At 35.2% G+C, this 27,215-nt stretch overlaps 1 protein-coding gene across 1 annotated transcript; it reads left to right on the top strand.

The window, feature by feature from the left end:
- On the top strand, window positions 1–26,586 carry LOC116171995 (aquaporin AQPAe.a; the record flags this gene model as incomplete). Its single annotated transcript, XM_031489079.1, is given in 5 exon segments — window positions 1–188; window positions 21,311–21,454; window positions 25,269–25,478; window positions 25,531–25,611; window positions 25,664–26,586. Coding segments are annotated over 5 exon segments (722 nt in total), but the record flags the coding sequence as incomplete, so codon positions are not given.
- Between the last annotated feature and the right edge of the window lie 629 nt (window positions 26,587–27,215).

The raw sequence follows: 27,215 nt of genomic DNA, 5'->3' as shown, positions 1-27,215 counted from the left end.
GCGCTGGAAGTATCTTAGGAGTTTCCGATATAACAGACAACCGTCACATATGGCGGATGCTGTTGGCCGAATTCCTAGGAACATTCATACTGGTCTACATTGGATGCGGATCAGTCATTTCTACGGATAATCCAACACACACTCAGATTTCACTGACATTTGGATTGACCGTGGCAACCTTGGCGCAGGTATGTTATTATAAATGTAATATCAGTTTAGTGGGATAATAACGGTGCAATTAGCATCTAAGCGATAAATAAGAAGATTATCAAACGTGTACCGAATGTAAATTTGTTTAATTACTATGAGTAATGTTCGCAAAAATCTCACCTACAGATGTTGGAGCATAATATTTAGTTATGCTAATGCGATTACTAGGTAAATAACCGTTGAAAATTTTTATAAATTATGCAAGCTTTAATTATGTAAATAGTGTTATCTTTTTGTTCTGGTATGGTTTTGGCAATCATGTTCTTATTTTCCCCAATTACTTCTTAAATAATTGCGACAAGTTAGTGTAAAATTTTAATTGCTAGTAACTTTTAGATAAAAAAAACATTAAAATACGCCCGAATAATGGATCAGATTACATTGTGACTTGTACTTTTACTTTCTCCATAAACTTCTAACATAGAAACATACAGGTTGACTAACCGTAAAATTTAGATAGAAATGCAGTTATTAACACGAGATGTAAACAATTTATGGTTTAGGTGGAAGAATGTGTTACAACTGTGCATTGTGGCACATGGCACTGTGAAAGTATAAATTCGAATGACAAGGTTTTCATAAACAACGATTCAAAACACCCATACGCCACGCTTGAAAATTGTAAACAAAGAACCAAAATAATTCGGTCAATGATCAAATAAGGGTAAATAACACTATATTAAATTTCATCTACCACAAATGTCAATTAAGGGTGTTTTGTGCATTCCGCAGTAGCACCACCTCTGGTCAAAAGCTCTTTTTTTTCTTAATTTTGGAACCATACTTTCCAATGAATAGAGGGATATTTTCTCATTTTTGGACATGGCTCCCTAACAGGTAATAAAGTTAGTGGCCTAATTTTACCATTATTTATAAACTTGCTGTAGTCTCACCTCTCTTCCTCTTGTCATGTTTGTTGTTCACGTTACATTACACTTACACTTTTCACCAGGAAATGTCAAGGTCGTTACCAACTTTTGGGGCATCAATATTGAACTCTGTGGGGAAATTTTATAACTCACTCCTCTTCCCCAATCTTCACAATTCTCAAACAAATCCTACTTAATGGGGAAGCGCTCCATCCTGTTGAAACCGTTTTCGCTGACTAGCACAATTTCTCCAAAGTTCTCCAAAGATGCTGTCCCATGTATTTAAATGTTGCTGTAAGACATTGACACCCGATTTTAGTACAGATTGTTATGCCGACTTCTACAATTTTCAAGATACTTAGTTCGTTCTTTTTGAACTTTCAACTTTCTTATTTATGGAAATTTTTTAAAATTTGAAATTTTAACCAAGGCAAGCATATTGCATATTTTAAACATCAGGTGCGCGCATGCATAGACTGCGCAATGTCAACTTTCTTATTTATAAGAATATTTATATGCCTTAACTTATTTTCCTCTGTACACATAAATAGTCCGTTATATGACCTTTCGGAAAGTACTGATCAATTCATGGAAAATGCGCTAAACTTAGTCTCCTTTTTTTCCATTTCTAGCGTTAACACAACGAAGTTTATGCGTACTCTTATTCTAACAATTACAGTTACAAATGAGATTAATCTGAGGTTAAAATCAAACCCTTAATAAAGATAAAATAGTATACCTCTACACCCCTTCCCCTGTTCTGAAACCGAACCGTTCACTATCTTGGAAAAAGCTCTACTTTTTATAGATTCTTTCAGTTGACTTTTTACATAAATCCACACATTTATGGCAATGGCGGCAATCGTAGGCCGATATTTCCTATAGTAATTTTGGGAGACTTCTTACTGGAAAGGCTGATGGCCGTTTGCACCGACAAATTTAAGCAGAGCTTAGCTTAAGCGTAGCTTAAAATCCATGGTAACGATTATTGAGACAATGGTTGCCATGGATTTTAAGCTATGCTTAAGCTAAGCTCCGCTTAAATTTGTCGGTGCAAACGGCCATGAAAGGGGCAAATGCTTCCGAGCTGCAGAAGCGGGAAAAGCACCTAGCGCAGACGAGGTTGAATGAGGATAGTAAGAAGAGGAAAGAAGAGTGGTTTGAGGTGTTTTAGGAGAAGCAAGAAAGTCACTGGAACAAAGCAAAATGGAGGAAATAGAGGGTGGAGTTACAGTCAACTGAGGGGAGAGGAAACAGAACGGAAAAAGTATTGGAAACATTGAAGTTAAGGATGAAATATGAAGGACAGCCAAGGAGACCAATAGGCAAATTGAAAATATAAACGGGAATATGACTGAGGAAATGAGAGAATGGTGGAGTAATAAGATAAGGAAAAAGAAGAACTTATAAGACGAATCTGTGCCAATTGGCAAAATAAATATATATTTATCTATATAGCGTGGCATCGGTTTCTAAAACGAACGCAGAACAAATATGACATAGATTTTGTTGTAGATAGATTGAATAATAGGGATTGGCACCCGCTTCCAAAAGCGCCCTTTCTTTATTTACACTACTAAGTGAAATAGATGTTTTTTGTACTGACAGACTACGTTTGTGAAGAGTTTTAGTAGCAAAAAGCTCCCCCCAAAGATTTACAAATACAGCTTTGACTAGCATTCACGTAGTATACTGTATGTCCAAGATAAGAATTAACAGCATGGGGAAATCGGAAACCATAAGAGATACACAATCGTATTTTAGGGCTTAGTAAAATTCGGTCAGTTTCGAATATATTAAAAAAAATCCGAAATTAACCGTATTTGAAAAGATTTCAAAAAACAAATCATACTTTTTAAGCTCTGCAAGAGGGTGCCCACAGATTTTCACTGCGACGTTTCGTCTCTGAGAAACCATCATCAACTTCATATTTTTGTATGTAGAGCTTTAAAAGTTCCTATGCGGAAGTGTTATTTGGATTTTGATATGTTGGCAAACAGGGTCAGAAAAAAATCAGAACGAATATGATTAATTTCCATTTTTTTCGAATAGCTTCGGAACTGATCGGAATTTCCGAATTTTTAAAACATCATTTGCTCATTCTTATCTTGGACACACTGTATATAGAAGTGGTTTGGTTTGTTTCATTCCTGGTATTAAAAGTAACATGGAAATTACAACCCCGAAATTTTCACCAATATTGTCCCAGACATTTAACCACTAAGAGGAAAAGAAAATATGAATTTCATTTTGGGAAACGGTGTACATACACCACAAATCAATTGAAATTCTTCAACGGTAAATGCAGTAACAAAAACAATCTCTTTACGTACAGATTTTGGGAACGTTTAGCCAGAATCAGGCACAATTTATCCAAGGAGAATTGATTTTATCAGCTGCCAGTTGATCAGTTCGCTTGGGCCACTTCTTTGTTCGTTTGTTCCGTTAAGAAAACAACTTTACTTGACTTCTGAAACAAGCTTATAAATTTTGGACGAGATTAAGATTTTCATAGTTCGTCTCAAGTTTTGAAGACCAATGGCTGTCATCCAATTGAATAGAGATTTCGGCTTTTGTAAAAAATTTTAAAAGTAAAGATATTTATTTCGCGAAACTTTTAGTTGTTTAGGAGGGAAATATGACGTAATTAATTTATGACTAATTGTATAAAATTATATCGTTTAAATGCAAGATTAATATAGAACATTAAATAAAAACAATAAACTATACCACTTTAATGCAGCTTAGAACCAACCATAAAATTTACGATTATTATGCTCATTTCATAAGTAAACTACATCTAAACGCTTTATTTTTAGAACGCACCTTTTAAACGTATACCCAGACACTATTAATGAATGCATTTTTTTCTAATTCAAATTGCAAATCATATTTGCCAGACATGAAAATTTGTCTATGGCGCTAAAAACCAATCAGTTCGTGTAGGAATCGTAAAAATGTATCCGTGCATACTTATTATGGGAAAATAATTAGTCGTGATGCATTTGAGTACACAATTGCGACTGGAAATATAAATGTTGCACGTTTCTAGAATATTAATAAGCAGTTTTATACATTTAATAAGTTATTTTTAAGGATAGTATAATTATTGATTAAAATTACCCTTAATAATGCGTTGAATGAAAATGTTATAATGACAGACTCATCGGTTATTAATTATGACATAATTACTTGTCGGCTTTTTTGGGATTAAAAACTGAAATCGTTCGCAGATTTCTGAACTTTTAATTATTATTGTTTCTGACGAAATATGTAACGCGTACGTATTTGCCAATAACAGTCCTTCTCCTTTCCAAAATGTAATCTCCTGTTACGTCGCGATTTATGTGAGTATTCAGATTAATGATATATTAATTCAGTTCTGTCATCTAATTAATTACAAATTTATAACTTTTAATTAAATGGAGGAAGAGGTATCAGCAGTTTCTATTAGTAATTTGTGTATCTTTTAAATTAATTCATTGCGTTTCTGTTTATTTCATAAGCCGTTGGCTTAGTACAAAATTAGGAGCATCATAGGCAATGAAAGTGATAGTCCTTGAGTCAAAGATGTTTTGATTTTCATGTAGGTACCGTTCTGCTACTTAAGTACCTAATTAGCACATAATTATTCGCGGTACTCGTACTCATGTGTTTGCGTTACTCGATTTCGCCTCGTTCTGTACTAAACGTCGAGGCAATCCATTCGGAAGCATTTTTATCGAAATCTATTGATTTTGATTGATTATTTGTTTTTCCATCAACTGTGTAAGATGCCGGTACATTTGGATACCGACGATTTTTTAAACTCAAATTATTTTAAATGATTATCAGCGTTCGCGTTGGGCACTACCGTATTGAGGTCGACGTTACGCACGATTTTATCGAAGAGTCGTTCAAAGCACCTAATCGCTATCTTAGTGTAATCACTGTTAATAGCTACTAATTTCTAAATTAAATTGTCGATGTTAATTCTAGTACCATTGACACAAACGTGCAATTACAATAAATTGATGGGAAAAAATGGCATCTCATTATGGTTAGAATGAGTATCGAATTTGACGAAATTACATAGTAATGCATAGCACAGAAACCGGTTGTATATGTGTTCCTTAAGGCTATTTTGCTAAAGTAGAACAGTTCTGAGATTAATTTAACTTATTGTGGAATTAATTGGTAGTAATTACCTACTTTACACGTCTTCATGGTGGCCTACTTTTACTCCTATTATAGTTAAGGGTGCACACCCCCGCTTTTACTGGAACAATCCCAACTCTTTCCGCTGCCTCTGTTTCGTCGTCTTCTCAATCACACTCAAAATGTCCACCCCAATGTACTGCTTTAAAGGACAACATATTTTTTAACGATTCGATGCAATTTGGTCGCAAATGATCCTGTCGTCGCTGTGAAAAGAAAACGTAGGCAAGCGCCTCGGGATGTACTTCTCTACCTTTGTATATAATGTACTATTATGAAGTTTTATTTGAATAACAAAATAATACGTATATTATATTAAACGTTGACCATTCTTAATTACTCCAAACTAACGAACTCAAACTAATTTTGTCCAACTAGGCGTAGATTTACTCGCCCCTGCTTCGAACATTACCTTGGCGTATTAAAACCCTTGTAAAACATTATTTTCATTTACACGAAACTAGATCAGATTCGTTTTATATCGGTATCCTGTGCTATTTAAATAACCACCATGCGATATGTAACGGAAGTAATTATATTTTTAAAACCTTGATACATATTGTATTTAAATTGTCGATTTTTATAAACTCGTCCTCCTGAAGATTCTCCCTTTGGAATCTTCAACCCCTGAAAATTCGCCTGCAGGAGATTTAGGCGTGGAAAACTTGGCTCCCAGAAAATTTTCCGGCAGTATCTTCGCTCCCATGGACTTCAGCATATCGTCTTACGTTCCCGAACAGTAACGTTATTACCATCGACGCTACCTCATCAAAAATAGGGGTGAAATTCGACGTTTATTAATGTATTTTTTAAGAATTACAAAAAATGTTATATTTCCTGAAGATCTTCTGGAGGCGAATTTACCTGGGGGCGTGTTTTCTTGGAAAGTAATATTCTGGGGGGAGGGGGGCCTTACCGGTTACCGGAGAGAGTTTTCAGAGGCGGATCTTTCTACAATCGAAAGTAAAATGACTGATATCACCGTCCATTTAAAGGAAGAAAGACCTTTAGACGAGTTTCTATTCTAAGATCGGTCCGTTACGGTCGAACTTTCCTGAACATAAATTTTCTTTGGAGCGAGTTTCTCGCGAAGGAGATTTCGGCCAGAGCGAATTCTATATGAGCGAAATTGTGTAGGTAACGGATGGTTACAAATGAAAGGGTGGTTCGATAGTCGCTTGGTCTTAGTATCTTATCTCGCAAAGGTTTGAAAGTTTTCTCAGGTTCGTGATATAAATCCTTCTTGTACTTTCTACGTCTTGTTGTGTTAGAGAACTTTTAGAACTTATCTTTTTGTATTTTTACTGCCAGCTGACTCAGGTAAAACTAGAAGAAGAAATCTCTTTGACCAAACTCTTTTTAACAATAATTCCAAAAAACTAATAAAAATTTAAGTATATTTGTTATTATTTGTAGCGTTAGGGTTCTATAAATCCTTCAATTTCCCAGAATTTCGTCAGCATGTACCTTTAGTGATGGACACGGGGTTTTGCATGGTCACCCTTCTTTCCTGGTGACCTTTGCTTGCCCTGAACCCACTCACGTTACTTCTGGCTTCTGACTGAAACAGCTGTTTCTCACTCGTCATTCTTTTTCGCAGGCCGCTATCATGATTTGGTGAACTACGTCCTTTGTCAGTTTAGTAATGGGCCGCTAAAATATCAGATAATTCGTTGTTTACCATGATATCGTCCCAGACCTGGAGAATCCCCGTCCTTTTAAAATCCAACATTCGTTGGAACTTTCCTCGTCCAGTTCGGCTCGTGTGTTCTGGATAAGCCGATCAAATCTTATTGCCTGTCTATGAAAGTCTGGCAATCACTATTTTTCGCAATCAAATTTAAGTAAATTTAAGTCGCCCAGTGCGAAGGAGCACTTACGAGTATTTACTTTGAATTTTGCAAGTATAAGTATTTGCTTACTTTTATTCATACGGGCCAATGGTGGCTTTTAATCGTTGCAATTGCAGAAAATCGCTGACCTCAAGCGGCCTGGTCTCTAATTTCCACAGGTCTGCTCTCTGTAAGGTTCTGAACCCTGGAATGTCGAATGTCGATATCTTCCTGGTCTAATTTCTCCCAAATTTAATCCTGGTTTCGTGAAAATAATCGCAAGCTGGTTAATAACTTAATCGCATGCGAGTAAAAACAACGCTAGCTTATTTTATATCCTGAATAATGAAAAGTTCAAATTCTACCCTACTGAAAAAGGTACCTAAAAAGAAATTATTTTTTTATGAAAACGGTACGCCATTACAATTGTCAGGGGACGAATTTTCCGAGGCGGATATTCGTAGGGGGAATTTACCTGGGGGATAGTTTCCTTGAGGGCGAATGTTCCGAGGAGGAATTTACGGGGCGAATCTTCCTATAATCGTATGATCACCCTCTTCCCTGTTCAGGTGATGTGTCGTTCCCGGTCAGTTTCGCTGACCGCTGAAAGTATCACATGCAGATGAGAAATAAACGTCACTTCTAAATGCTGTTTAGGATGAGGAATGTATGATTTCAAAGATTTACAATCATTAAATAAATTAAATCTTTCGGAAATATTTGAGAATAATTTTACTTGTAAATAAATTGCTGCATTTTCTGTTGCTTTTTGTAATAGGTAATGAAAAAAATCATTAATTTTAGTAAGTAAAAAAGTCAATCTAATTGGTGAGAGAATTTTATTTATTGTTAGAGCCCCATTGACACACACTAACGATTAAAAATTTTCTTTAAAGAAAAAGTTTGGGAACAATAGAATAAGTTTAAGTTTAAACAATACTTATAATCTTTCGCATTATTTTGCAGTGGAATCTTTTCAGAAATGTTGGGTAGGTTTCAAATAATACCCAATTTATATTTTAACTGGTCAAGGTTTCTGAGATCACTTTCATAAATTCAATTAGCAATGTATTTGTTTAAAAAGATGCACGCCCTTATTGAATATAATCATAGGTTTTGTTTACTATTCTGTGTGCATAATTAAAATTATGTTCGTGACAATGATGCCCGTCGATTTCATGTGCAAATTAGCTTGATATTTAAATATTATAATTATTTGCCACGTTAAACAACGTTTCCAGTCTCTATTACCGATTCATTTTACTGATAATTCAATATTTGATTTGTAAGATCGAATTGAATAAACACTTTACTCTTGCTAATTCTAATTATCCTGTATAGATTGCTTCATTTTTATGTGTAATTGTGTTTTGAAATGTTAGGTGCCGCATTATTCTAAATTGGGAGATTGAATACCATTAAATTAGAATTTTATTACTTTTTAATAGTTTATAACGCACAGTCACAGTAGATACATATGTAGGACGTAGTAATAGATGAGTTTCCAAAAACTGTTAAAAAATTAGCTACTAAATGATCAATGGGCGTTCGACAAGGATTATTTGAAATTTTACAAAAGCGAAACTTGAACATGAACAAGATGAATTTCCCAACCAACACTGCATTTTTTCCATTATCACAATAACGGAAAATTCGTCAGGTGATGGTTTTCCACACAAAAAACTGTCAACTATGCTACTTTCTAGTAACCTCCTAATTTGAAATCCCCGAGAGGATCTATTTTAAACAGTTTTTCTTAACTTGAGGGATTTTACCCGGAAAGATTCATATATAAGAAGTGACTTTCACAAAAAAAGGTTTGGATTTCCAATTCCAAAATACTTCAACTACCCTACCATTTAAAATGCCACTTACAATCTCTTCTGAGCCAGATTAAGGTTTACCATTATCTTGTCCTTCCATAGCTTGATGAGTTAATCATCAACCGATGTGTTGACTGCATAATGATTAACTCGCCATAATCGACATCCAGTAATCCATTCTCGTTATATCGATATGGCATAAGCAATTAATAATTTTCTATTCATGTTAGGATAAAGATCACTAACAATCATTAATGAAATCAAAAGCTTTTCGCAATGTCACACCTACACAGGGTTTAATGAAGCAAAAAGTTCTTCGTTCACAAACTTCGATAAATGCATTGCACGAAATGAATTAAACAGGTGATTTCGAGGTATAACTTCAATGGCAAGTCAAGGTAAGTTTGCTGGTTGATTGACAGTGTCATTTAAAATGTAACGTACTTATTATTTTAGATTAATAAAATTCTTGCTTCACTCACTCTCTCTATTTCAATCTATGCCTGTTAACTTGTACTGTGTTAATATTTTTCATGTGCTAATTTAAGGATCGGTTCTTTTCATGTTCGTATAATTTCGCAACCCAATGCTAATCATTCACGGATTTTAAATTCATAAATGCATTTGCGTTGGTCTTATTTTATTACATACTGCTCGAGTGGTGTAACTAAGTACCTACGTAATTTATTACTGTTTCATACCGATGTAAGCATCCTCTGAAATATTAGTCACTTTCTCGCTAATAATAATGCCTAAGTAATTGGCCAGGCCTGTAGTGTTCATTCTTTCATTTTTAATGACGCGATGTTAAAAATAGCAACAACAAATTTTCTATTGTGGTGTTCCTAAATGCAAGAGATTTCCCCCATGGAGTACAAGATACAGTTCACTGTCTCCCTTAAATGTCAAGATTTGTTATTTTTGCTATCTCATACTCATTTCTTTGTAGTTTTAGTCCATCGATTCAATTATTTTCCCATAAAAAATTGAAATCCGTAAAACAAGTATTGAAGTTTCGACAAAACTTTGGCATCGTATATTCGTATGCACTCAATTTCGCCTATCCACAAAATCTTTCATACCTTCGCGTAACTGATGGGTTGGATTTATACAATTATACACATACTTTACTCGACGCTTTTCAAAATATCACGTAATGGACTAATGAAGCATAAGATATGAAAACACTTCTTACTTAGGTATTACAATTTTTAATCATTTGTGGAAAGACTATGAGGGAACACTGAGAGAAGACAAAACCCTAAAAAATGCGTACTAAGCATAATCATGATTCATATAACCTTTACATACCTTACACTAAAGATATGCAATCAAAAATCCGCTAAGCGTATTCAATAGAGCAGCCACAACACATAAGAAATTCGCTCTTAAAATTTTGGCATCGCCAATATTTCTTCTACACGTCCCAATCCCCCTTTGTGAGTACCCTCCTTCGACAATTTGCTCGTGAGATATAAAGGAATTATATTCAATCACGATATAAGGGGTATAGGAGAATGAGGACTATGGTTGGTAGAAATTAATTCCTTTAGTTGAAACTTTCATATTAGAGTACCATGAAGAATAAAACCAGTGCCCCTCTTTTTTGATAAGGGGATAGAGAAGAGCGGTAGTTGCTAGAAAATAGTGCCTTACGTTGAGACATGTAATTAGAGTACCTACCATGAAAGATAAAACCAATATCCGCATTAGCCAAAAATTCTAATTACCTACCATACGTACTTAAAATATTCTGTTGAGGATTTTTGGAAAAATATTTGCTTGGTAGTAGTGGTAGTAATTTTAAAATAAAGCTGCTCGAGCAATTTCTTCAACTATGTTGTCAACAAGCAATAAATCTATTCATTACTTTTAAGGGTGCACTGCACAGTTTGACAAGGAACCGAGGAAAATTTTTGGATCACATCAGAGCCCAAAAGTCATGGAATTGTATTACGAACGCGTATCCTGTTCCATCGTATGCCTTCTTCTTCTGCGTAGATTGTTTTTAAATTATGAATGGCGCATATTAGACATTCCTTTTTGTAGATTTTAGCCACCAAATATTTAAACAAGAATTAATTTCCCATTGAAATTAAGCAACTCTAGATTGATCTTCCTTGACGAAATGCATACACACACTCAGCGCATAAATAAATAGGTACATTGGTCAGCTATTTAAGGTTTTATGCCACGTTTTATGATTCAAATTGAAGAAAATTGCGAAATGATAAGTGGATCGTAAAATAGTGTAATAAAAACTAACAAAATTCGCCATATTTGACTAGTTTTCAGTTTACACCTTCCTTTATTATCTAAAAACATCAAAAAGTGCATCTCTCTCCATTCTAACTGTATAATTTATAGCCAGAAATCGGTCGGTGAACCTCTTGTTCTTGAAAGTACTGATTGGCATATTGATTGTATGTATTATTAATTAAGTCATAGCAAATTATTAATTTCAAGATACAAGTACAACTTTTAGTGATGCATTACGTAACTTAAATGTCAGACGAATATCTCATTCAAAACCATGCGTTAAGTGGTTAACTGTGAAAATAGAATAGAATTATGATAAATACGCCCAATAAAATAAATGCATGATTTGTTACTTAATTGTGTACATTAAACACTTAATGCTGCTATAATTTTGAAACGCCCCTCGGGCTCTAATTTCTTCGCCATGAATTTATTGGTACGAATTTGTACAAAAACCATGAATGGTACCTAAATGTCTGGCAAGTAGCGAAAATAAACAGTGACTAATGATTTTATGTGAATATGGGTTCGGTGCCCCAAAGGTGTAAAACAAATTTGGCCACCTACAATGATAAATCTGTGTCATATCACGTAATATCCTTGAGACTTTATTACTCGTTTTATTATTTAGTTCATTCAAGAAATGATTAAAAAGAGTCGGGTTGGTACAAAAAAAGGGCGAAGGTCTCGTGAAAACCTTGAATTTGATTTCATTTATTCGGAGTTTTCAGTGATCGTGAAATTAAAATGTCAATAGGTATATAATTAACTGTTTTTAGATGAAATTACAAGAAGCGAGTTGTTGCGAAACGGTTACCTTGACAGTGATTGACCAATTAGAACCTAAATGGGAGTATTTGCAAACAACAATTACAATTAAGGGTTTCTTGTACGAAACACCACAAAGCGATCAAGTGTGTTTCTTATAAAAGTTGCAACTCCTAGTAAAACGTGCATTACATTAATTACAGAAGATTTAGCCTAGAAATTTATATGAACCGTTCAAAGTTAGACAGTTATGGTTAAAGCAAGTACTTGACGAGCGTTTGACAACATATTTAATGAACATTATTACACCATTTAAAGTAAAGTGAACGGAGTGATTGATCTGATTTTTATAACCTCTATTACGTTGGTTCATTCTAATTTTTGTGGAATGAGAAATAGAAATAGCCAACCTGTTCTGCAATGTTCACTGCAACAATTGCTAAGGCAAATTGTTACTTTAGTTCCCAAAATGTGATTTTTGTTAGATAAACGTCAACGTTTGGGACTTCATTAATCACTTAAAGATTCGTTGTACTATGTGCCTGTGTTTAAAGATTTGGGGACGATATCGGTACTTCCATGCCCCTAAAAGCTCCGAACATACCCGAATAACCCTAAGGCCGTATTTATAAGAAAAAGGATTTCCTTTTACTTGCAAAAATCAAAGCATACTTCACATTTTATTCAAAAAGGAAAACGGGGAAAAGGTCTACCTATGCTAGAAGCAAAAGGGGTTCTTAAAATCCATTAAAAGTGGCGTTTGTTGCTTTAAAACTGAAGGATTTACTTCAAAAAATGTGCATCTAGTCCGAAGAAGCTTTTGTTGATTTACTTTATTCGTATACAATTATAATGCAATTGTAGAGCAAAGGTGTTTAGTTTTCGAAATTTCCCCGTGGCAATATGGTGCACGTACGCGCACGAAGAGAGTACCCACTCCACGTTAGGGAACGGTTCTGCAATTTTGCTGCATTCGGCGTTTGGTGAGGTAATAGAGATGTTTACACTATGATGAGGTGCAATAGAAATTTATTAAGAAAGCTGCATAATGGCAGACGTTAAATTGAAATTTTATTAGGTTTGAATGAGTAGGCTAAATATCTCTTTAACAGTAAGGGTACATAAAGTGAAACAAACATTGTGCATTCCAATTACGTCTGTCATTCTTGAAAAAATGGGACGCGGAACACAAAATAAAATTAAGTTCAGAACAGAATACAATGTTGTTTCCATGGAAACCATGGAAGAAGCTAAGCTTGCTATTTTGGGCGTCTAAATGAAATACCTACAGAATTTTATAGTGATTTCTATGCCTTTTGCTATAAATTAAAGTTTGCTGTTATACACGACGATAAAGGGAAATTAACCATCTTTTGAAACATCTTTCACTCGATGGTTAAAACGGTTCTTTATCGTCTAGTATAATAAATAACTATTATCTTTGTATATTCAAAAGCTATTATTTATTAAATAAGTACTTTAATGAAAAAAAAATCATTTGTTCTCTCAAATAAAAACTGACACTACAAAATACATATGTGAACTAGGTCCTAACTAGACTGTCTAGAAGAATACAATGTACCACCGTTTATTTTTTGCAGTTGCAGTCTTAATGACCAATTTCCGCACACAATCAATCAATAATTCTACAGTACTATATTATCTAGAACAAATTTAAAAATCATTTCCAGTTTCGCGTTCACCCGTAATTCGCGTTTGACATTTTGACTCCATCATCAGTAAGATCTTATCGGGGGCTACCTATTCCCCACTTCCGACGTCCCACTCACCCGCAATTCGCGTTTTGGTGATTTTCGCTAAAAACCCTCCCTAAAATAGTACATATTCAGTTTTTGGGTCACTTTTTATAACTCGAGACATGAGAAAGAGAAAGCGCGAATCGAGCTTTACGAAACTTTTTTGGGCACCCGAAGTCTACTACCCCTAGAAGACGCGCGCATTACAAAAAGGTGCTAATTTTGTCCATACGAAAAAAACACAAAAATCCGCCACGCAGGATGAAAACAATCGGACCAACACTGTAGAAGTTAGTAAACCCACGCTCGGCGATGGCGCCGAGATGTCGCCGACTCCACATGATGTAGCCGCGCCTCTAAAGTTATTAATTAAACGGTCCGAATGGATACACGTAGACTCCTCGTTTTTCTACAAGCGTTCTTCTACGAACCCTCATTTGCTGCCAGCCAGTAAGCCAGTCGAGGGCGAATCAATACATATGCTGACATACGCGGATGACATAGTAATACTAGCAGAAAGGGAAAGGGATCTAGAAACAGGACCAAACGGTATTCAGGGGATTCCAACTAGAAACTACAGTATGAAAATCAACAAGGAAAAAACAAAGTTAATGAAATGCGCGAAAAGAGAGGATAGGAAAAAGATAAAGTAAAGATCCGAATAGAAACGACACTTTAAATTAATTTAGGTAGTAAGGTTACACAAGATAATCGTAGTAAGGAAGATATAAAATCATGGATAGCGCAGGCAAAAAAAGCATTTGATCAAAAGCGGGAGCTGCCAAGATCCGGGATAAATATAGGAATTAGGAAAAGCTGCTAAAAACCTACATATGAAGTGTAGCCCTATACGGATGCGAAACCTGGACGATAGGCAGGGAAGACAAAATTAGGATAGAAACATTCAAATGTGGTGCTGTAGAAGGATCATGAGGATTAGCTGGATGGATAGGGTATCTAATGAAGCAGTCTTAAGGCTAGTACAGGAAAATAGAAAAATGTGGAAAACGTATTCTTCATGAAAAATATGTAAATATAGTTTCGTACTGCGCTTTTTCTACACAAATGTGTCGCGAAACCGCGATTTTAAGACTATTGAATCAACAATATTCGATGCACGAGAAATTCTCTCACGTAATGTTTTTCTCCAGAATATTTTCTCCAACAAATCCAACCCCGGTCCCCGTTACCAAGAAAGTTTCTCACGGAACCTGGCTAACCGCCCCCTAAAAAAATGGGCATCACAATAAACTGGCTATGCTCAATTCACCTATGTGCCAAACTTTTTCATATTGACACTAAGAAAATGGCGAAACACGTCAGCACCCCTAAATGAATAAATATAATTAATTATAACTTTACGTTTTTGTTTTTACATGCAAGTTGTGCTTATATTACGATTATATATGGGGATGAAGTCATCCTTTGGTATATTTTTTTCCTTTATGACAAAAGTTCTGCCTTGACCCTTTTTAAATTCAACCTATTACAGCAAGTAGTCATATAACTGATGTGAATTAATTAATGATGAAGAAGCAAATCGTGCAATAATTAACAAAAAAAAGGGCAGGGAAATTACGGTACATGATGCTGTTTCAAATACCTACCGAAGAAGATGGCTTTGCCTACGTCTAATTGTTGGTTTTCCAGGTACGATTACTTAACTACTTGAACACATTAATTAATGACGAATGATATTTGACCGAAATTTACAAAGTTGAAGGCCAAAAATTTAGACGTGAAAAAAATTTAATTGCATTTCGCTTCAAGATATAGGTTATCAACTAATAATCTATAAATCCCGAAATTTTTAGCATAACGGATGTTACGAAAACGATATTTCTATTAGTGTAATAAACACGAAGCATTTTGTAATTGAATCTACATATGATACCATGAAAGACGGCGATAAATATTCTATTATTTGCAGTGTACAGATCGGCCGTTTACGTCTTGTTTCAGTCGCACCTAGATATGAAATTGTTGTTATCTTGTAAATTACGACTCTCACGTTCATGGCAAAATGAATGTCTCGTAAACCTTTTATTGTTTTTACATTTGCGCTCGACGCTCGATTTCACACATTTTAATATTCGCAAATTTCGAAATTTACTCACGATCTTAAAACAATGACAAGAAACCAATTGAACAAATTTATCTCGTTACTCAACCGTATAGTACCTACAAATTAGAGCTTAGCTTCCATTTACGTTTATAGGTGAAGTGGTCTAGAGTGTTTACACGTACGTATTGTTCTTTAGTAAATGACATGTTTAAGTGGCAAATTGATTACTTCAATTTGATTTTATCTTTGAAATATCAAGTGAAAATTCACTCTTGTTCTTTGTTATGCTAAGTGCTGGATTAAAATAGGACGAAACATGATGATGCCTTTTCACACCTCATTTACAAATTACTATTATTCAATTTTTACATTGTAAACACACAATGTCGCAATGTATACTTTAAATAAAGGTATTACGTTACCACTCGTTTCCCAATGCAAACGTATTTGTTCTACGTTGATCACTCCCGTGAGAACAGATATTCAAATTTCATGACCAAATTTTCTAATTAAATTGTTTGTGGCGATAGAAATCTACGGTATTGTGCATAGGTGTAGAAGCCAAAGTATACCTAATTATTTCAAATTTGTTATTTGTGGGTATCGTATGGTATGATCTAAGGTATATGTATAGCGTGTGATATCACCAGAAATGTTAAATTAAGATAGACGCTTTTATTTCCACGTTCACAATTTGTTCACAAGTTAATATTAATTCCAAATGCACTACAATAAATTAAAAGGAGATAAAAGAACTTAAAATTGCAGTAATAATGATTAGTACAGTGGTGAGAGATTTATAAGCTACTGTAGTGGTATATAATAAAAGCTAAACTTTTAATAGGAAAATGATACATTGTGGACCTATCTTCTTGTTAATGTAAAAATCAAGTAAGTAACATGGTTAGAAAAGCAAGAAGTTTCACCAAAGAATACACTGTTGAAAGATTAAAGAAAAAAAAAGAGAAAAAAATTAGTGTCCCAACTTTTAAAAAAAACTATTAGTAAACCACGATTTTAAAATATTTATAAATTCCGTACACCTTCTTATACTAGATATGTGGCTTGATGGTAATTTATTAAATAAATGTGGTGCACAGTAGGTATAAAAACGCTTATAGGCCTCAATGTTTGCCTTAGGAGTCCACACATAGTTTGAGTGAACGTTATAATTTTCCTCTGGTGTGCGGTAAATTCGCCTCGGAATACTCGCCCCAGTAAATTCGCCCCCGAAAATTCGCCCCCGGAATATTCGTCTCCAAGTAAATTCGCCCTCGGAATATTCGCCCCCAAGTAAATTCGCCCCCGGAGTATTCGCCCCCAACAGATTCGCGCCCGGAATATTCGCCGCTAATAAATTCTCCTCCGAAAAATTTGCCCCAACAAATTCGCCTCGTAGGATTCGCCCCATATAATTACCCTCGGAAGTAATAGGTTGGTTTGGTAACATATTAAACAAATAACAATTAAACAAAATTCATTTTATGAACTGCTGCAGGAGCGAATTTGTCGGGGGCGAACTTGCGAATTTTCCGGGGCGAATCTTACGGAGGCGAATAGTCCGGGGGCGAATTTACTTGGGGGCGAGTTTCCTTGGGGGCGAATATTCCGGGGGCGAATTTTCAGGAGCGAATTTACCGGGGCGAATTTTCGGTGGCGAATCATCCTACAATCTTTTCCTCTATGTGGCCACTCCTAAGTTTATTTTTTGATTTGCACGATAATTACTAACCTAAATCTAATACTATTTTGTATGGTTGGAAAGCATTTTTTCACAGCTTTCCAACGACGTATCACACATGGGGGGTCACTGTTTAAGATTTAAAAGTTGGGGTTGCTGGGGCGCAGGGGGTTGGAGGGGGTGCGTCGCCAACTATGTCATTGTGATTCCCCCTCCGAATTACCGAAACGGATTTTGATTTTTTTAAATATCTCGTTTATTTACTAAGACATGGGACCTGGGGGGTGGTAAGTTTTCAAATTACCACCCTGTATATATTTAAGGTATTAAAAAAGAGGTAAAAATAAGGTTTCCTATGGCGTATCACATGACTTATGTTTCTATTTAAAAAAATTTAAGATGGTAACTACACTCAAAAACATTTGTTAAAAAATATTTTTTTTAACCTCAAAATATGTTAAATAATTTCAAATGGAAGCGTTTTAATTTTCATGTATATATCTCAAACGGTTTGAGCGTGAGAGCTTTGGCTCCATCTTTAATAGCCACCCTATACAGAGTGGCCCAACGAGAAGTATACAGAGGGCTTTTAGGGTATTAAATTTAGAAATTTCGAAAAATCCTTGAACACGTCAATTTTGTATTCGAGGAGGACAACTTTTGGAATACAAATCACGAATCCCAGTCTTCACCCCTCTACGTAGGGAGCTTAACCCCTAAAATTTTAAATGGAATCCTATGGCAAATGGCACATTATTTGAAAGCCAATTTAATCGTGATTACTAATATCTGCTTTGCTTTTTAAATTCTATTGATTCATTTCGGAAACCTGACAGGTTCACTTCGAATACAAAATTGCGTGTTCGAGGATTTTTCGAAATTTCTAAATTTAATACCCTAAAAGCCGTCTGTATACTTCTCGTTGGGCCACTCTGTATATAGAATTCCTCAGATTTCTCCCTTTCCCTACAGTTTCTACACATCATGTCCTAGATACTTAATAGGGACCTTTTGATTAGAATTTTCATCGTAAGGGAAATTGATCGGTTTGGATACCCCGCTATATATAGAAAATCCTATAAGTTCGCGTTCATTCCTGTGTCGAGGAATATTTTTTCCTGGACATTTACGCCCGAAAATTTATTCACGAGTATTCGCTGCAATATAATCGCATTTATAATATTCTGCCCGTAATATTCGTTCTCGAGAGGACAAGGAAATTATACCGCGAAAGTTGATTCATGAACACTCTCTCGCATAACATTCACCGGCACGCGAAGGAAACAGTATAGTCATAAATAGACGTTTTGGTAGCCGTTTTTGTTGTTAATTTTGACTTTTCTACTCTTATATAACAAATCAGAACGCAGAACATTCATCGTAATATACTCCCCAGGTGAAATTCGCACCAAGTGCTTGCCCCACGCGTTTGCATCTTTAAGATTTCCTGAAGGCTATAAAGCTCTGAAAAGCTTTCTAAACGGTTTAAAATCTTGTAAGTGAGTTTCAAGACATTCTAAGGTTTTTCAGAGCAAATGAAGGTGTCTAGAGCCTCGTGACTAGGAAATATTTTTAGAAAATCAGAAGTGGCACATCCAGGAACCTAAGTAATCGGTTAATTTCCAAAGTAATGACTAGTTCCCCTCTTAGGTACTCGTGTGTACTGTGTATACCTTTGACTATTGCCCTCAGAAAATTTCAACCAATCATATTAATGCATATTACAGAAATCACCTAGCAACAGACAAATATCCTCGAGCATTCATGCACTTGTGCAATACCCGCGGGTATTGCTTATGTGTAAATACCTAAAATGAAACTTACATAAATAATTCCAAATTGTATTAACGAAAGTTACAATTTGTAAAATGGCAATTTGTAACTGAACCCATGCTTATTTTCGGTTTCATGATGCTTTTTGAAAAACCATGTCTTTGAAAGGATCGAAACAAACATTATATTCTTCTTATCTTGCAAAATTGTTGTCGGGCAATAGTCATCCCGTATATCCCTCGTGCACGCCAAATACCAGATCTGAGTATTTCGCTCGTGCACTACGTGCACTCGCGAAATATTCAGGTATTTGGCGTGTACTTGGGATATAATACTTGAATATTGAAGATTTCGGCGCCATTGTGGTGCTTCAAACCAACAAAAAAACCTTTGAGATGAATATGCGTGTAGGAGGTTGCTGATTTTAAGATAAATTAGGGTATACACTAATTAAATAAATTGATGCTCTTGTCTATTTACATTGAACCAGTCTGAAACGGATGCTAGATACCAAAAACGGCACATTTGCGCCTTGTGACGGTCAGTACGTAGTTACAAGACTCAAAAGTGAGCACTGAAAAAACAGTTCAACGGCCTCTGTGCGGGTTCATTATTTTAGCATTGTGCAGCCGCTCTTGTATGATTTAAATAAATATACCTAAATATATAGGTGTTTTTCTTCAGTACAAAGAAACAAATGTGCCCTACTTTAAATATTGTGCTGTTTGTTGTTCATTGGTTTGTTAAATTTTCGCGGTTTCCTTTCTTTCGTCGTCTATATGGGACATATTACTTAATTGCAACCACATAGCGATAAGCAAAATTTGAAATGAGGACAATATCAGAACCTCAATAAAGTAAACGTTCCAAAAAAATGCAAACTGTTCCTTTACATTACGTAGCAGTTTTATTGAGGTTTTTGAAGTTCCCTTTTAGTGTATTCTTGAAAATTAGTTTGAGGTATACTTTAGATTTCATTGTTCATTCGGCCGTCCGTCTGTGTGAGCAAACAGATCTTCGAAAGGCTTCCACAGATTTCTTTTGAATGTTGTACACTGGTTCATTATATTCCCTGGTTGGCACGTCCGTATGTCGTCCCTTCTGTCCATCCTGTCCGTCATGATGTATGAGCGTACATGTTCTCGAGATGCCCATTTTCGTTCAAATTATGGACACTGTCGTCTCATACCATCTAGTTCGACACTATTGAACGATTACTGTCCGAAGCCTGTTTCTATGATTGTGGTGCCTTAGCACAGTAGATTTCTGAATCACTGCTGTATGCGTCTAATGATAACTAAATCTTCAACTCTAAAAAAAGACAAACGTGTCCAAAACAAGTATATATTTTTAAATTTTCAACACGTGCAGTTGGCCAGGTTTTATAACGCTACATTAATAAAGGCAGAAACTGGTTGCCCAAATCTGCACTACAAGAAATTAGAGCATTTTGCCCAAGCATCATTACTGCTAAGATTAGTTTTAAGGTCATGTATGTAGTGTAATTTCCACATTGTTGACAAGCTCAATTATGCGTATGATGTAACAAGAAAATTGACGTTAATGGTTCGGAGAATTCATGTTTAATTATCGCACCATGGCGAATTTTTCTTCATTAAACTGTAGAGAAACTTTTGTCACCGTGCAAGTATATTCTATCATGTTGATTTAATTGATAGAACATTACTTAGAAACGCGGGCAAGTTACTTAAGCTATAATATTTTACGTTATAAACACGTTTAATTACTGCCATTGCTTTTTTGCGCTGTTAGAAATATACCACCGCACAATAAATAATGCAATTGTTACAATAAATAAATTCAATTGTTGATTTCTATTGACTATAGTAGATATAAGTTATATGAATTACGAATCAAGATACAAAATCCAGTTTCGGTCGATAGTTATGTAAGTAGGCTGAATTGGTTTGGTGTTAACCCTGAATGCATCAATAAATTGCAACCATTACTACACTTTAGCTAACCCATATTTGTACCAGTACCAGTAAAATTCAAGGTTATTACGATTGTTTTTATTTTTGTGGCACTTTAATTTATTTTCTTTCGTTTTTTCAGTGTCTGGGACATGTTAGTGGGTGCCATATCAATCCAGCGGTTACATTTGGACTGTTCATCACGGGGGATATAAAATTGTTGAAGGCTTTGTTTTATGTTGCCGTCCAGTGTGTTGGAGCTGCAGCGGGCGCTGCACTTTTAACGGTTAGTATATTCTATAACCACCCTTCTCCTTAATTATAGTCTGTAGGGATGTCATGCTACAATCAGTATTCTAGGGGGTCTCTTAGGCAAGGAAATGTTTAAGTGAGCGGTATCAACCCATTGACCTTATAGCAAGAAAATTAGAGTATTGAGCTAAACTACTTTCAGTCTTGTCACATTGCGGAAAAAAATTGTGAAAGGAACGCACTGTTCATTGATGTCTTGCTATCGTTTCTACGGCATATGAAAGCTGCACCCCTCTCCCGGATCCCCCATTTTCTTTAACTAGACCAAGACGACTGAAGTAACAAATGACGACCCTATTTATGTATTATTTATACCAGAGATACAGCATAATGTTCATTGATTACTAGATAATTAAACTTTTCAGATCCCCTAAAGGAACTGGTGAAACTAAATGGAGTTATGCAATCAAATCTGATAAAGTGGCACAAAAATGATAGAGAATAGATTATTTTTCGAACGCTGATTGTGTCAGTGTTTTTACCTAATATCTTTATCCACGAACCTTTTATCTATAGATTTTTTAGTTTTATCTGCTAATTATTAAAACATGAAAAAAAGATCTTGGACATCTCGTAGAAATTCGTTTGGACAATCATTTCTGGTTAGAAATTTTCTTCTACTTCAGTTGGCACCATCCAGGTCTGGTTGGTGATCAAATAAAAGCATGGGCGATTTAGGCTATAAATGAAGTAGGCGTAGGGCCTGTAGGGATTGTGTAGACGAAGAGGTTTGTTGCAAGTTACAATGGCATAACTAATTAGGTATTTCTTTATCGGTTTCATGTATGCATTTTTGTCATACTCATTTTGTGGTCAAAAAATTCGCGCTCATCAAGTAAAGCTCTTTACGATCTACTGTTAACACTATTTTGCCCGTACGTTCGTCTGTCCGCTCATTTATCCCTTGAGAGACTATAATATGTAAGTGTAATTTTTTTACCAATGAAGGGAACTCGCCCATTACATAAGAAAAGGGGTAAAACACATTGCATTGACATTAGGACACTAGAACTAAATTTTATACTCAGGGCCGTAGAGAGAAACTTGGGGCCCGGGGGGTTGTTAAGCACGGGCCCCTTTTTTGTGCTTAAACTTACCTATTCCACATTACTTTATTCTACTAATCAAGGACTCATAATATGAAATATTTTATTTTAGTGAAATTGGTATGGATATAAAAATTTTATTCCCAAAAAACCATGCAATGGGCCCCTTTCCAAAATCCGGGCCCAGGGGGAATCCCCCCGTTTACCCCCCCTTCTCGTCAGGCCTGTTTATACTCTTTCTGTCGCGGTCAAGTTTTAGGAAATAAATATAAACACCAAATTTAACGGATTCGTCCGACAAACATACGAGGACAGTTTGATAAGTCACTGACTTTTTGCATTTCCGGTGCAGTAACTTTAAATGCCGCACTGCTACCGTCAACTGTCATCAATTGATCACTGCACAATTCCGGGCCAGCTACGCCATCTAGCTTGTATTTGACAGCGAAACCAAGGCAAAGCTCGATAAATATTATGGGGATTCTGCACCATCAATTTCAATGGTTAAGAGTTTGATGAGCACCAAATTCTTGATTAGCAACGCGTAAGCACAAAATGACCACGAAAAAATTCAATACATAAACCCCAATAAGGAATGTGTAGTGGCGTAGTCATTACTTCTGCGTAACCATTTTTAACACTTTCTAACCCTTGTTTGGCTCCTGCACAACAATTTTGCTCTCTCTTTTATGCTTGGTTTGTTTTTATATCCCTCACGCATATTTTGCGCTTTGTCCACAGCAAAAAAAACTCACTCGTACAAAAGAATTTTAAGGTTATGCCATCGAGTAGGTACCTATATGTGTATGTGTAGTTGAAGCCCTATGCTAAAAGCCTAAATAACTCGAAAACTATGAGAGCAAACATTGTGTATGATACGGCAAAAATATCAAATTCCTCTCCTCTTCTCTAAATTGTTCTCCAGATTCTTACTTATTTTTGAAATAATTTCTGAAAGGCTTTAAAGAGATTTCACTTTTACACAAATCAACAAAAAATGTCACTTTACTTGAATTCTGGCGTGTTCCAAAATCGATTGGTTCCCTATGGTCCAAAACGGTACGGCCTTGATTGAATAGGTGGAGTCTTAAAGCTGGACAATATAGAAACTATAAATTGAATCTCCTGGGAGCATACTGTTGAATCCTTGAATTCCTTTTTTGAATCTTCCTCGCACCTTTTGCTGTATGGAAAGGATCGGGCAATGAACTTTCTATTTATCTCGACTGCATTCAAGCAAGCTTTCCGTTATCGCAATACCAGTTATTATTAAAACACTCAAAAGGCCAAACAAGTTTAAAACCAAACACCTGCTTAATTTTTGCTTTCGAAACGCCACTGTAACTATACTTTATTCTCCAGAAACGTCAGTTTGTATTTGTATAATTTTTTCGCGATAGTTCCCAGTACAAATTTGCACTTTTGACCCAAAACAGTCTATTCTCGCGGCTTTTACGGAATTCAAACTACAGCCCTCCCAGACTCCAAATGAGCGTAAAACAGCAATTTATTACAGTAGACAATGTATGTTCGACGCCGAACCGAAGTCCATCCGAAAACATTGAGAAATCCGAATATAGGTACTTGTATAACTTTAACATTTTTTAAAATTTATTTAAACAATGGTCAACAGAAACCCGCACTTATAATTTAGTTTTTAAAATTTAACAATATAATAGACCTACTAGTATTTTGTCTTTGAATGTATATAATAATTTACCTTTTTTCTTTTACTGTTGATCTAGAGTTCCAAAAAGTAGTAGCCATATCTAATTCTTCAACTGCTAAAGTTCCTATGTTAGTCCATTGTATCTTTATATTATAAAAAGTAAGCCGTAATTAATGAAAAAGTTTATAATCCACTAATTGTCAATAAGTAAGCTGTAGGTATATCTTTCAAAAGATGTTTACTTCTACTTTTCTATTGCCAAAAATAAAAATATTTAATTTTGAATGGATATGTCCGTTAATTCTATACATTTGAAATACCTAGCCTGTATGTTAGAAGGTACTACTTAACTGTAAATTATAGCGAAAGCATTTTTTCTACACAATGTTATTAATAATTAAATTGAAAGCGACACAAATTATGAATGAAGTGTTTCAAATTGATAACCGAGAGTGCTTTTTCCATCGTTAATTAGTAGTTACGGTACATTACAAGAGAAGAATTTTCTTCAGTCTTATAGTAGGTAAATCGTTGAGCAGATTTCCTTCCTAAACAAAATGATCAGAAATAATTGTTCTATACCTACATTTTGCATTCCTTCATTGAAAGTAAACAACGTTAACAATAAAATGAGGCCAAAATATTAAATGTTGTATAAAGAGCAAACAGTTTCCTTTCATTTGATGCCCCCTCATGTTACATTAATATAATTAATCATCTGATGACTATTTTTGCATTTATTTATTCGGTGAAAGGCTAAGTTCCTGGTTTCGTCAACTACTCTCGTTGCCTATATTAATCTCGTCTATAAATCTATAGCTCCGGTTGTTTTGAACGCAATCAATTTTTCTGTAATTATTTATAAAATCTAATTTATGGGTATTAGCAATTTATCTAAATATCTATAAATAAGTATAAACCAACAGTGAAATCGACAACATTCTCAACATTGAACTTGATGGTCACCAGTCTGGAACACACAGCGGTCATTACTGACACGCGCCACTGACCGTGGTCTTTTATTGAATGAAAAAGAGTCTACACGCTTCTTGACTAATGATGTATACTTTTAGGTAACAACACCGGAAGAGTTCCAAGGCACTTTGGGCATTACAAACTTTGAAGAACCTCTAACGCCTCTTCAAGCTATAATATGCGAAATCCTTCTCACATTTCCCTTAGTCTTTGTGGTTCACGCTGTATGTGATCCCAGGAGAACTGATATCAAAGGTTCAGCTCCTTTGGCAATCGGGCTTAGTATCACGGCCAGTCATCTTAGTGGGGTTAGTAGTAGTCGTCGCACCGCCACAAAGTTTCTAACACCCAAATTTGCAGATTAAATACACGGGCTCCAGTATAAACCCAGCGCGAACATTTGGCCCCGCGGTTATAATGGGTTTATGGGAAAACCACTGGGTAAGTACCCTTGTCATTTAATTTCAAGACTTAGTTTTCGTTTCACTTTCAGGTGTACTGGACCGGACCTATCATTGGTGGAATTCTGGCCGGAGTTATGTACAAGTTTTTGTTTAAAGTCGGAAAGGAAGATGATTCATACGATTTTTAATACGAATAGGTAGATCATTCTCACCATACCAAAATCACGTCATTATAACCCATTTAAGGTGGAATTATATCTTATTTAGATTTATTCCGTCAATCTACATGAACTTTCATTGCTAATTTATTGTATCCAGTTCTAGTTCTGAACAATAATCGATTAGCGTACCCACTACAAAGGGTAGAAATTAGAATTAAGTTAGGTTTTACCGTAAGCGCGCTTTTTTGGAGTACCACACCAAAAGTAAATGATTAGATTCTGTATGTATCCTTTAATCCAGGCTTAAAGCAGTATCGAGACAATTTGCTAAGTTAATTATAGAATAGTAAAATTTCATTTGAATTGTACTTAAGTAGGTAGTAAACAATTCTTGTTTGAAAGTCGTGAGAAATATTACCATAGCGTCCGAATTTTCTGGATTCTTGGTCGAAATCACATCGTCGGTTACCGCTCCAAATTTTACAAAATGAATGGTTTCTATATGAATCTTCAGGAGCGTAAAACACAAAAAAAAGTGACCATACGTTAACGATGAAGACCATAAGCTTTCGAATATTGTCTATGTAATGTCCGCTAGGTAAAAGGTGCAGGGACAGCTTTCTAGTTCAGAGGGACCTCTTATCCTTCGATCTTCACCGAATAAACTCGCAGTTGGAATGAGATTTAACTAATGAAGGGTATAAAAAAACTTGGGGCCCTTCCTTGCTCTTTCTGGCGATCTTCTGAGAAACTTCTTTTCTCACGAATGACTCAGAGCAGTATTTTAATCACATCTAAATGTAGCACATATTGTACATGTTTATTTAAGATTATGCATTTCATTTGTAAAATCTAAATTAGCGAACGTATAATTAGTGCATAATTTTTATGTACTTATGTAACTGTACTTTATATCCATATTGGCATATAAGTGTTAAGTTAAATTTACATGCAGAGATCTTATAGTAATTTGTTAAGAATAAAGTTTATTTTTATCTGTTGTAATTATTGTAATAATGATATATCTTTCTTATTAACTTACTCATCGTTATACAGGGTGAGTTTTTTTTCATTTCCACTGTAGGGATCTCGTAAACCGTAATCGGTGAAATGAGCAAAGTTATGCAGAATTTGATACTGATTAATTATTCAATTCATCATTTCTTGTAGCTCTACAAATAGCGACGTTATGACCATCAACAAACGGAAAAATGTCATTTTCGAAAATGCGCTGGCGTTCATTAATTTTCAAAGATATCAAAAAATACTTGTAACAAACTCCAAGTAGTGGTCTTTTCTCAGTCGTCTGATAGTACTAAAATACAGTTTTTATGTTTTGTGGGTTTCGAGTAAATCGCATCAACTTTTTTATTCCTTATATGGAGGCCATATTTGATTTTGATGTTCCTCGATTGAGAAAAAAAATTCCGCAGTACCAAATACTTGATATTTTATTTGGAAATTAATCTAGAAGCTTTGC

The sequence above is a fragment of the Photinus pyralis genome, unplaced genomic scaffold (genome assembly GCF_008802855.1).
Source record: "Photinus pyralis isolate 1611_PpyrPB1 unplaced genomic scaffold, Ppyr1.3 Ppyr1.4_LG1, whole genome shotgun sequence".
Lineage (NCBI taxonomy): Eukaryota > Metazoa > Arthropoda > Insecta > Coleoptera > Lampyridae > Photinus > Photinus pyralis.
The sequence above is the reverse complement of the archived record's forward strand: the minus strand, read 5'-3'. Positions and strand labels throughout refer to the sequence as shown.